Source organism: Coptis chinensis, chromosome 3, assembly GCF_015680905.1.
Source record: "Coptis chinensis isolate HL-2020 chromosome 3, ASM1568090v1, whole genome shotgun sequence".
In the NCBI taxonomy this organism is placed as follows: Eukaryota; Viridiplantae; Streptophyta; class Magnoliopsida; order Ranunculales; family Ranunculaceae; genus Coptis; species Coptis chinensis.
This window is the reverse complement of record NC_141458.1, coordinates 111,357,591-111,371,205: the sequence shown is the minus strand read 5'-3', so window position 1 is coordinate 111,371,205 and position 13,615 is coordinate 111,357,591. Positions and strand designations below refer to the sequence as shown.

General features: G+C 36.9%; 1 protein-coding gene and 1 pseudogene across 1 annotated transcript; both read right to left on the bottom strand.

Annotated features, from left to right (window-relative positions):
* Positions 1–296: 296 nt before the first annotated feature.
* LOC147512985 (F-box protein At5g46170 pseudogene) lies at positions 297–1,928 on the bottom strand (annotated as a pseudogene).
* A 6,924-nt stretch (positions 1,929–8,852) lies between these two features.
* LOC147512984 (uncharacterized) lies at positions 8,853–9,965 on the bottom strand. Its single transcript, XM_086598841.1, has one exon. It carries the CDS (start codon positions 9,963–9,965, stop codon positions 8,853–8,855), a length of 1,113 nt encoding a protein of 370 aa, XP_086454967.1.
* Between the last annotated feature and the right edge of the window lie 3,650 nt (positions 9,966–13,615).

The following is a 13,615-nucleotide window of genomic DNA, read 5'->3' as shown; positions in this document are numbered from 1 at the left end:
TACTTATTTGCATGTGTGATGCACGGAGATTTAGATAAAAGATTATGATGCAATTTAATGACAGAGGTGCTTTCACATATATACACCTATCTTGCAAATAATAACATCTCTGCCAAGGGTGTATCTCAGTGACATGCTACACAAACTTCATCATTGTTTAAACATGTCTAAATTACACCGATAAATGATTAGAAGAATGTCTAAATCACTGAGCTCAGTAATGGAGATTGTGTATACAGCCTAATCATTGAGTGAAAGAGTGTGTGTTCAAGGTTTCTGTGTGACGATCAAATCATTCATATCAAGCCAAATATATATATATCAGTAGATGGCGATAACGGCTTCACCCTCAGTTCCTCCAGCTGATCTTTATTTATACAAAACATCCCTTGCCCATCCGCATTAGTTAAAACCAAATTGTTAAACGTCTGATGCTCAACAATTATAGGCTGTAGCAAATAATGCCTAGCCGAAGCAGCAATCAAAGAGCTAATAGTCCAAACCACTCGCAATTTCAAACCCCCATTTGTACAAAATGATTCAGGAATACTCCCATTATCATCTGAACTATTACCAACAGCCCTAGTAATATTATTCTCCTTAGGAATAACTGACGACACGCCTAAAATGAAACATTTATCAAGCGATGAACCAAAATCCGCTCGCCATTTCAATAAAACAATATCCCCTATCTCCAATTCCTCACTGGGTAGCTCAATTCGAAGACTACGAATCTCGTTAAAATTCTTCAACACTTGTGTGGGTGAATGGTGAATCACACCACTTGATGATGATCCAATCTCATCGTCCGACGTGGAAGCAGTAGTCGAATTTATAACAACAACAACTACGCTTTAAGCCTTTCAATAACTTATCACCTTGATTTAATCCAAGACACAAATTTTCTTTTCGGTTATTGTTAAACTTAATCTTTTGACATGAATATTTCACGAATTTTAGCTTGAAGAGAAGTTTTGGTTTATTCTTATTAGAGCTTTGTAGGTGAACCAATGTGAAGTGAAGGCACACTCGCCACTTTTTTTTTTGTGCTTTGAAAACAAAATGTGAACAAATTTGTATCCGGTAGAAGGATTTATGTCCACCCCCCACTTTTTTGTAGTGTAATCTTGGCACAGTTTTTGAAAAAATTCAAATTTAAGGCTTTCAAACTTCAAAGTGGTAAAATCAAAAGGCCAACGTCCATGCTTGGCACTAAACTACTTTCATATTACACCTATAATGTCCTCACGTAGGTCCACCCCTTGATGACATGCACTGCTTTGGGTATGATTTCGTTGTTGTTTTTGGTTTTAAGGGTTTGCATACTGACAAAACCTTTTAGCTAGTATTCTAAGTTCTCTTTGTTTTGTTAGTTTCTTCGTTAGAATGAAGAATTTATCTCAGCTCTACCTTCTTCCATCTCCCAGATAAAAATTTTGATTGATTCAAATGGTGCAGCCTACTGCATGATATGACTCACTTCTCAAATATAATGCTTTTAAACATGGAGAGTTAATAGTCCTTATATCATTTATTGCATTTGCGCTGGAAATGCTTCAAATCTTTTGGAAATAGATGTCTGGGGTGATGGTTGTGAGCCCTTTCCTTACATATGGTTACTGTCACTTAGACCAATAAAAGATCAAGGAATTTTGTCCTTTTCACATGAGTATACCTATCCACTAATATTTTGCTCACATTAGTGGGTAAGAAAACTTGGAATGTCTAACTTTAATCTAATTTCTCTGCAGCTTCCGAAGAGTTCTTGGAACTCACCAAAAGTGCCTTGTTAGCAGCTTTGGAAGGTACTTGATGGCTTCCTTTGTATGATATTAGATTATACTATATCTGCTATATTGTTCAAACAATAAAAGGTGTGCTTCAAACATTACAACTCTGGCACCAGGATCATTATTCGGTCTTGCCATATTCAGCCATAAGCTAGGAATCTATGATGTGCAAGGGCCTATACCAGTCGTAAAAAATGTTTTTATCCCCTCAGAGTCAGATGGCACGCTATCGATTGAGCTCGAAGCTGTCATGCCATTGTTATCTTTTTTGGCTCCTATCACTTGTATTTTGTTTATAGTTAGCAATTTACTATATTGGAGGCAGCAGATCCTGATTCAATCAATTCATTCTATTTTCATCAACTCCAAGTTGTTTTTAAGGAGTTCTGGTCATGTTTTATAGACAAAATCCAATGACTGAAGATTTCAAATATTACCTTACTCTATGTATCCTTAGCTTAAAGAGCTCAATGCCTTACTAAAAAGCTGAGAAGTTTCAACTAAAAAGGTTGGACTCAAGAATCATACAATTCATACAGGATGCAAGTAAAACTGTTTCTTTTCACACCAAGAGCTGAGCAGCAGGAAGAACATATACTCGATAGTTTCATCAGATTCCCATGCAGGGTGGTTATGATCAACAATTCATTTATATTATAAAAAGTTATGTGCACTGGAAAATCTTGACCATCCCTGACTATCATGTTCTACTGTTGTTTGACGTCCCTCCACACGCACACAAACACTCCCTAACCTACCCCACCCATCTCTCACAAAAAAATTAAAAGTAAATGCATAGATGACTATATAATCTGCAGATATATTGTCTTGATGTTCATCATGAATCCCAGTAAAATACTTTTCAACGGAGCAACAATCTCAGTTCAGTTTAATGATCTATATATTTTCATCCTAAACTAAACACATTCTTATCAATCAGTCGGCAACAACCCAAAAATAAAGAGACAACCAGTCGGCAGCAAATAACCAAAAATCAAGTACTAAAAGAAAATAAAGAAATCAGTAGCAAAATATCAATCATCAGCAAACCACAACAGTCAATAGAAAGAAATTGAAAGAAGAGAGACAAAATTTCAGCGAGAGAATCTCTAGGGTTGTTTTTAATTTTAGTCTGAGGGTTTTTCTTTTTTTTGGAATAGTCGTGGGTTTTTTTATTGGTTTCCTACGTGAAGAAGAAAGTCGGGTTTTGTGGAGTTGAGTTAAACTTCCCTTTTTTTTCTCCAAATTTTTAGTAATCTCCCTGTTGACGTGGACACCTTTAGAGGGCTTGAAAAGGGACTGCTATTATATATATATAAAGATTAATAGTGTTAGCTAGTGACATTCAATATATATCTTCAAAGTAATTGATGAAGATTACTTTCAACCTGCTTATTTGCTTCTTGATTTGTGAACGGTGCTCATTGATTAAGTTTTCGAAGATTTGATTTGGACTTGCAAAGAAATTTGAGAAAACACGGAGAAGAAGATGAAGTAATTGGTTTGTTAAGCTTTACCAAAAAAATAAAAATAAAAATGGTCTTTGTGTAGTTTATGATCATATCCATATAACTAGGAATTGTTTAACAATTAAGTTACACTATTTTAGAAAAAGTGTATTTTTTTTCATTAGAGTAGTAACAGAATTTAGTTTTTATTTAGTTTAAACATTTTTTTTGCCACGTGTCTTTTCATGGTCCAAATGATCTATTTGATAAACACGAGGATATCCCTATAGGGACGCCAGCCGAGACCGTTGGATCCGAGATCTAACGGTCCGAAAATAAAAAACAAACCCATATTCTTTCTCTTTCTTTTTGTTTTTGATTTTCGGACCGTTGGATCCGAAACACTCATCCCTATAGGGATATCCTCGTGGTAGCCCAGATCTTTGATAAAACACACTAGCATATTGATAAATTTGGGAATTTCTCTAACAGTCCACGTAAGCATGCTGGTAGATTAATTAGACCGTATGTATCAATTGAAACTTTTGGAAAGTTCAATGTTTTATCGAATAAAAAAATAGTTTGTTATATTTTTTGAAGGACTCGAGATCTCTACAACCGGGTACATAGATTATCTCTGTAACCGTGCTATCTCGCTGTTGATCCGAATCCGAGATGTGTGTGTATGCCTCGATACTGTGTGTGTGCTCCGAGATGTGTGTGTGTGCCGAGATACGAGATATGTGTGTGTGTGGTACATAGATCAATTTATGTACCCGGTTATAGAGGAACCAGTCTCTTTTTTGAAACCAACATCAAAATTTGATGTATTTTACGGTAATTTTCTCCAAATGAAAGCAAATATGAACAAGAAAAAAAATCAAGGACTTGTTTTCATTTTGGGTGCATATCCAGAGTCTCTTTTCACCTTGTTTGGCAATTTTCTTTCAAAAACCGGATAACTTTCTTAATCCAAGTAGACGTGCTAAAATTTCAACATACGATTATTGCACCAATCTCTTTTTTTTCTTTTCGATAAATGATTATTGCACCAATCTCAAACAAGCTGAACCACACTTTTCTTTCAATTCAATGAAAAGATAATAAGCTACCTAGGCATTGAAAGACCAAAGAACATATTAATACACATTATACATCAAAGACTAGTCATGCCCATCAATAGATTATCAGAGCAAGTCAAATGGAGGGCTGCCTAAAAGGAGTTGCTAAAACCTTGCCACATATGATTTTTAGGATTTTTACCTTGTCGGCCAGGCCAAAACCTTGAATTTCATTCCAATATTCCTTTATGTTTTGAAGTGCTAAATAGATAAGACGGCATAACATGTCGTCTTTTAAACAAACGACAATTTATGCCGTCCGTTGAAATTTAACACATGAATAGCAAAAATTGTGTCGTCCGTCTCCTAAAACTTAATTATGGCAACTGCTAAACAAGCCACAAATTTCACTGGGTTTATCACAACAACTAAATTTAAGACCTTTTTAGTAGTCCTATCAAAGACCATTAATACTGAGTAGTGGAAAATGCTCCTATTGACCTACGTCAGCCCCCATTTTTTTTTCTAAGACTGACACATCAGATTTTACATAAAAAAAAAAAAAAAATTATACGTTATTTTTTGCCGATTTCAATTGTTCGTGACCCAAAATAGATAAAAACCTCTTTCTATATTTTTTTTCAATTCTACAAAACACTCCCACTAAAAAAAAAAAAAAAATCATCTCTTCAAACCCTCTCTCTTATTATTCTCTTCTTCCAAAATTAAACGAGGTCAAAACGTATGATATGGCTTCCTAGGACAAGGGATTTTTAGTGTGTCATTGGTATGCGAGAGTCACTGAAGGTATAATGGCTGAATCTTCCCCATTCTTTTTCTTTGCCATACTCTCTGTATTGGTCGCTTCCTTCAATTGAGAGAAGAACATAACTAAAGGCTTGGAGTATATTTTAAATCTAACTAATTGTCCTTTTGCCGATACAAAACCATTTACTAATTGTCCTTTTTTACTGATTAACTGCATGTGCATCTTTCTGCAGATTGATATGGTTGGTCTTAAGTACTTTACTGATGAGGATTTCAATGCTTTAAATATTCCTTCGGTAAAATTTTCATAAATTTATTGTTACTGCCGTTGTTTAATGTATTCACTTACTTCTATTGTGACTATCTATGGTACATTAGTACCAAACTGTGCTTGATTTTGTTAACTACTGGAAAAACATGTAGTTTGTCGTCTAGCTTGGTGACCAAAGTACTGAGCGCACTAAGATTTGAATTTTGGCAAGGGTTTTCTTACCAAGATTATACTCTCCAGGAGACCCTTTGTTCACCCCTCAACTCTATGCAATAGCCTGAAAGTTACGCCATGGTGCGCTGCAATACAGGAAGCAGTAAGAAGGAAGGGCATTCACTTAGTGTCAAAGTGTTGCATCTGTCAGTCAAAAAACGAAAGACTTGGAACATCTACTGTGGACATGCCCCCTTGCCAAAGTTATTTGGAATTGGATTTCAAGCAAATTCAAAACCACAGCAAACTTTCGAAACCTCAAAGAAGCATGTGCGAAAGGGAAGAGTTTCCCTCTCATAAGTAATTTGTGGTGGGCAGCAATTCGAAGTGGCATGGTTGCCATTTGGACACACCGAAACAGAGTATACCTTTCTGTCATAAATTTATATATGCGCATATTAACACAACTGCTCACCTATCTAACGGGTATACTTATAATTCCACGCATGATAAACACATCATGAAAACTTGGGGCCTTGACCTCAAGCCAGGACCTGCACCGAGAATTAAGCCTTGCAACTGGTTGCTACCGCCTACCTGTTGGAGATTGCATTAAGATAAACACTGACGGAGCGGCAAAAGGCAACCCAGGCCCAGCTGGGGTGGGTTCTACCTTCAGAGACTCCAGTGGATACAGGCTGAATATATGTGCATGTTAATAATGTGAGCGATATTTGATTCGCTTCATGCTTTTTCGAAGGAGTCCAATCCACCTTTGATGATATTCTAATGAAGACTTTTCGTTGCTTCGAAAGTTGTTAAGGCTGATGCAAATGGTTGTATTATCGAGAATGTTAGATCATCAGGTTAGTGTTAGCATAAATTTATATGCAGATAATGTGTTTCTTAGTTGAATGTTAGATCATAGTTTTATGTCGAGGTCTTTATGTCATGTAGGAATATCACTGGTTGCGAATCCTTCATGGGCCTAAAGAAAGGAAGAAAAAATCATCTTGGGTAGTGGCATGTAGGATGTAAATTGGTCTATGAGCTTTTCACAAGATTAGTTTGACTTCCCGTTTAAAGGTAGGATTATGGCAATGAAGAGTTGACAATTGTCGAGGTTTGTCATTGGATTTTTGTGTACTTTATTCAAACAAGTCTTCATTTGGAAACATCTTGACTTACTGAATTGAACTCTATGTCTTAGTTCTCAATTATGACTAATCATGGTATGTGAACAGAAAGAAAGGAAGAAAAAGTGGGATGAGAAAAACCAGGAAGCAATTGCAGAGGCTGTAAAAAATCTTGATCAATTTGACCAGGTTGTTAGTATTAACTGGTTTTAGTTGTCTTTGTTGTATGTATGTTTCACTTTTTTCATTTTCATTTTCAATCTCATGATTAGATCTTACTCCACTTTCATTGTTATTAGAAAAATTTCTGAGAACATGTACCGTCATATGCAATGGCAATGAAGAGTTGACAATTGATGCCGAGGTTTGTCTAGAATTCTAGATACAAAAGATAGCCTAGGCACATCATATAGAGAAACACACTGGAGAAGTAGAGTTTCAGAAAGGCGGCAACTGCTTCCAGTTTAGATGCAATTTTGTGAAAGAAGAAGCAGGTTTGCTCTACATATACCTTAGTCTTATATAATTTTAAGGTTCAAATATAGCAAGTAGGCTGATTTTGAAAAATAGCTATATTGGAATATGCGCCAAAACGCTACTTTGAGTTTTGCACTATCTGTAAGATTGTAACTATGACTTGAGAAGTGCAATGCAGCAAGTAGGCATTTGACAGACACACTAAAAACTTGTGGTGAATTTACAGAAAACCGCTATGTAGGGATGATGTTGAAGGCAGTAGATTAGTGATATTTAGAGAGCCTTCTTTATACCGGACACTGTACGGTGGAAATGAAATTCTTAGTGGGTCTCCCGATGGTATCGTATGACAGGTTCAGTCGGAATCAATGCCGTGAATGAATTAGTCAGTAAGTCACCTCTTAGTCATGTTGAATGACTGGAAACATGTGACAGGCGCCATGAAGAATTGGTTGTAGGCGGTTCTTAAATGACAACAGTTTCCATAGCATTTTCATCATTTCATCAGGTTGGATTGTGAAAGAGTTATTACCTCGAGGTGCACTGGGTCAAATTATGGACTCTACTGTCAAGTTTTCTTCTTTGATTCTGCTGTGATGATTAGTAATCTTTGTAAGTGATTCATGTCAGAATTGGGTGTGTTTGGCTGATTTTCACACTTTACTGCAAAATCCGTCCTAGGTTTTGTTCTATTTATATATTGTATACGGTTTCTGTAGGGAGTATTGCACCCATTGACATGTTTAGTTGCCGGACAATGGTACCCTACTTTTGGTCTCATCCCATATGTTCCGTGGTAATTGTCTGCATCATCTCATCCTTTTGTGACTGCAGTGCCTTTTCTCCTGCCATTGCTTTTTAAGTTTGGATAACTTATATACTCATGATTATTTATCGTAATCAATCTCACTGGTAGTGAATAGTCACTGGAGTTATATGTTCTGATGTTATAGTGAATAGCCCTCATCTGCACTATCTATGTTAATAGTTATAGGTATTATGTGACAAATGATACACTACAAAAAGATGGAGATGGTTATTAAGAACAAGTCTATCCTTTGACTTCATTAAATATTTATAGGCCAATATGTATGTATATGTATTTGCAAGTATTGCCACTTCTTATAAGTTTAAAACTTAAAAAGTATCTCAATTCTTAGGTAACTATTTATTTTCAACGGGATCAATTATGATTTGTAACTTGCCTGTTCAGAAATGGGATCAATTATTTTCAATTATGATTTGTAACTTGCAGTTTAATTTGCAATGGTGGAACGCCATACATTGAACGCCGTCTTTTACAAACTACAAGTGCACAAACGTGATATGCATAGTATAGACGTCTCATGATGTTTTCCATGATATCTAGTGGGAGATCGGGAAATGGTCTCTCTGTCACCCGTTGTTTTGTGTTAGATCTTCCACTTTTGTATTTCTTGGCCACTCGATTCTTCATCTCTCACGTTCCTTTATTTTGGGGGAGCAATAAATACAATTACTTTTTATAACTTGCAAAAGATATCTCTTTACTTTAGATTTCCATCTTTCACTAAATCTTTCTAAACGAAATTTCATCTTTTTAGGAAGTTATGTAACTGTTGAAGTTGTGGGCAGAGATTGCCATGTTTTGTTCGAAGCCAGTGTCCAAGATCATCACATATACTCGATGCAAATTTGCTCCAAAGTAGATCTTGTCGTAATGGATGACACTCTAAAAGAATTACACAAAATAACCTCTGCAGTTGATATCAAGTTTTCATTATCGCCGCCTCTTCTAGGCATTGTATCCACTCATCATCAGCTTCCAACAGCCCACGGGCAATACATGCTTCTTTGTATGTGTTGTACACGGTATCACCGACTTTATAAAGATATGCAAAGGAGGTAGGCCCTTTTACAACAGTAAGTAGCAAGCGTAGATAAAATCTCTTCCCGGCATTAGGGCTTGCAAAATACATCCTACCAATGGAAGGTCCCTGAGTCCTAGGAGTCCACTCTTGAGAGTCTTTGTGGAAAACATAGTGTCGTAGAAATTCTTGATAGGTATATGCTCGTGCATCTAGATCTTCATCACAACGTTTAAAGAAAGTTGTCAGTGTTGAAGTTTGGTCTCTGGCTCGGGCAAGAATTGCATCCATAGGCTCTTTGCTATTGAAAACAACCCTATGCATACCTTCCAAATGAAGCGCCAATCGTTGGACACTTAGAAACTCTTTATGCATTGGATTATGAAATAGATGCCATGCAGCTTCTGTTGGTCCAATGTACCTCGCATCGATATATTGCTGAATCTCATCATTTGTTCCTGATGCCACCACTGTTGCTTTGTCATAGCCTTTGTAGATGTACTTGTTAATATATTTAACAGCTTGACACGATGCACAAACTTCAACATTGATATGGCAGTCAAACATTTCAGACAGATATGCATTATAGGGAACAACATCACCATTATCAACTTTAACCATTTTATTCTTCCTCTTCACAAAATATTTCTTGCTAGTGTCGCGCTTTCGATAAATGGAGTACCCTTTTTTATCCATAATTGTTTCCTCCACAAACTCTTTTGGATAGCCTTTGGTGCATCGACCATTTTCCATACATGAAGCACTCGGATCTCGATCACCACAGGGGCCATGAACCATGCACTTCTTCACTGTTTCAAACAATGCAGGGTGGGTGTCGGGGTCTGGGAATTCAGCACATACAAATTTATCCACTTGCTCACTATTTCGGATCTTGTCATCATGCGCGAGAAATAAAAGACAATGCATGTGTGGAAGACCGCGCTTCTGAAATTCAATGGTATAAACATATGTAACCACCCGACCGAAGATATCATTCTTCAAGATTTCTTTCATAATTACTTTTTCGTTTATTTCGAATACCCGTTCAACTATTTCAGGCGAAGTGTTGAAGTTTGGTATTCCTTGAGCGCATTTTAATTTCCGCCAATTAGGGTTTGCGAGTCCTTTGTAAGAAAAATATCCGGGTGCTTATAGTGCGGGTGATAGCCATTGAATCCTAAAAATCTCGTACATGTGCCTTGGACTTCCAACATGCGAGGAAGGCAAAATGAATCGTTGGCCAATTTGATCGGGGACTTAATCCCTCAAGTGCAACATCGTCAAGCACTTGTACACATCCGAACGGATGGTGTCTTGATTTAGTCTAATGTATGGACGGTTCTGTTCATATGCAGCCCAAGCATCAACAAAAAATTCATGCAACAATTTACACCCCAGCAAGATGGATGAGTACTCTGTGGGTCGTTCAAACAAACGGTAGGCGTAATACAATAATTGGGTCAGTCTTGCATTGCTTGGAGCATTTCTCTTGATGTCCCACAACTTTAAATCAGGTGACCAACCCAAATCCCCATAAGGAAACATAAAAACATAATGCAAAGGCAAATAAGCGGGATGACATTCGCTTATCCGTTCCAACTCATGCCCTCCTCTCAAGCGAAGTACAATATCACGCATGGCATCAACCTTACTCCCATCTCCAGGCAATATCACTGCGATCTCATCAGTTGTCGGAAGATTGTACCTTCGTCTATCCGAACGCGGATCATAGTGTAGATGGACGGAACATTGTTATTTCGAAGCATTTTCGTTAAAACCTCAAATGCTTGCTTATAGATATCACAAAACTTGTGGGTCTGCAGAAGAGTTTATTGTACAATTTTCAACACTTCCCTTGACAAATTCGGGTTGCGATTGTGGCGGTGATCCAAAGCAGCTAGGGGATCATAAATATAAAGTTGCGAAAACTTAGGTTCCATCCCCGGATCAGGCAACAATGAACCGATTTGGTGTCGCAACTCCCTATGAACAGTGAATGAGGTTGGACCACGCCCATGTAACACACGATCGTTAAATTTGCAACCAAGACTGGTAAAGGCATTACACACATTGTATTGCCGAATATGCTCACGGAATAATCTTGCACGTTTATTAGATCCTTCGAATACAGATTTAAGTGCCGGAGGCAGTGGAGAAAGAAGCGGTAGCTTAACTTTTCCTTGTAAACATCAAGTTTCAAATAAAGGTCGGTTGCGCCTTGATTTCGATAACTGTTCATCTTTCCAATGAATGGCCGAACAAAATGGACAAAGAACATCCATATTTCCCAAAAAGTGACGGCGATTTGGAAATGGAAGCGCATGACCTCTATGAGGATTAAGAATTTCTTCTTCACTTTTGTCAAATACAGTCATATCATGATCACTGCAAAAATAGACCTATGATATATCATGCTTTACGGTATGTTGAAACCTAACATAAGAGTGAGAATTTAAGCACTTAACTTACATAGTGTTATCCTCACAACTTTGCATTGTTACATCTTTTGTGACTGGAGGCTGGTTTTCTCTGTAAGAGATATCATACATTGATGAAGAGGACTCAACTTCGTATGTTGACCTCGTCTTCTTAAAGGAATCTGCTATATAATCAGACATAACATCTTTTTCTCTCTGTCTCCGATTTTGTTATGCTATAGTCATTTGATCGTGATCTAGAGGCACTTGCATTTCCCTTTCTCTTCGAAGACGTTGTGCAACAAATCTCCGATTAGGAGGTGCAATAGATCTTTGACTGGGAGGCACAACAGATAACATATTGGGAACCGCAATAAAACTTCGATTAGGAGGCACAACATATAGCCTAGTGGGAACTGTAGTGGATCTTCGATTAGGAGGCACAATAGATAGCCTATTGGGAGCTGCAGTAAATTTTCGATTAAGAGGCACAACAGATAGTCTATTGGGAGCTGCAGTAAATTTTCGATTAGGAGGCACAACAGATAGTCTATTGGGAGCTGCATTAGATCTTCGATTAGGAGGCACAACCGATGGAGAAGGAGTAGATCTTCGATTATGAGGCACAACAGATGGAGAAGGAGTAGATCTTTGATTATGAAGCACATCAGATGGAGAAGGAGTAGATCTTCGATTAGGAGGCACATATACCAAATTCGAGGGCGTAGCATATCTTTGATGGGGAGGCACATATATCGAATTGGGAGGCGTAACAGGATGTCGTGCTATGGAATTGACTGTGTGAATTAACGACTCCTTTCCCCTCTCTTTCATTTCTCCAGTTTGTGGATAATGAAGTCGCGACCTAAGATACGCCCGTTAATATGTTGATATAGTTGTACTCGTAACTAACAAACAATCAATATAATGATAGATATGTAACTGGACAAAAATATATGTGTGAACAAATATATGTGTGTGATAGATATTAAAGTGGTTATGACATAAAGTGAAATCACATAATAGTATTTCATAGTGTTGCAATTCGTTCTTTCACCATGATTGCCTAGGAAGGAAATTATGCAGAAAGTTAAATGGTATAATAATTGAAATGATGGTTTAATAAGGAGAGTTCTAAGAACAAAAGCGGATGAAATATTATACCTGGAATATTGGTTTAGGGGAGCTCTAACCAACTTTTGTGAAACTCAAGAGAAGCTCATGAATATCCTCCTGAACAAAAAATCAAATTAAGTTCAAACAATATTTTAATAGACTGATTCTCATGATAGAAAATATTCAAATGACATTTCGATTCCCGTTAATATGTTGATATAGTTGTACTCGTAAATAACAAACAATCAATATAATGATAGATATGTAACTGGACAAAAGCGGGTGAAATATTATACCTGGAATATTGGTTTAGGGGAGCTCTAACCAACTTCTGTGAAACTCGAGAAGTTCATGAATATCCTTCAGAACAAAAATCAAATTAAGTTCAAGCAATGTTGTAATAGATTGATAGACTGATTCTCATGATAGACAATATTAAATTGTCATCGAAAATCCGAACTACACATGGTCATCAATCTAGAGAACTTGCTTCTTGGTAAGAACATCCATCCATCTTTTCCCAGTTAACAAATCTAAGCACGAAACAAAAAGATTATGTTCATCTAATTTGGAGATAAGAGAATCTTATAAAATGACTCATTTTGAGGAAAGTGTAGATGGATAATTGAAATATCTTTCGACGTATTGTGAAAGTGCATCGAAAATCCGAACTACACATGGTCATCAATCTAAAGAACTTGCTTCTTGGTAAGAACATTCATCCATCTTTTCCCAGTTGACAAATCTAAGCACGAAACAAAAAGATTATGTTCAGCATGATCTTTCGACGTATTATGAAAGTGTAGCATGAAAATCTACTGTTTAGAACATTGCTTGGAACTATATTTTGCTAATATTTTCATTTCCATTTTAAAATAATAACCTAGGAAGAAATTGGTCGCCTCTAATGTGAATGGTACGCAGGCATCTCCAGCAACAGAAGATCTCAGTAACTTTACTGATAGATCAATATGATCCTCTATTTTTTACAGTTGTAACACTAATGATTGTCAACCCACCCAGCTTCTCCTACCCAGCTTCTATTGACACTACATGAATGATACAGTTGTAACACTACATAAATACGGCCTTTATTTCTTCCAACAGTTGTAACACTACATGAATGACACT

Coding starts and splice junctions, on each gene's coding strand:
- LOC147512984 (XM_086598841.1), bottom strand. CDS start 9,965: ATGAAAGAAATCTTGAAGAATGATATCTTCGGTCGGGTGGTTACATAT.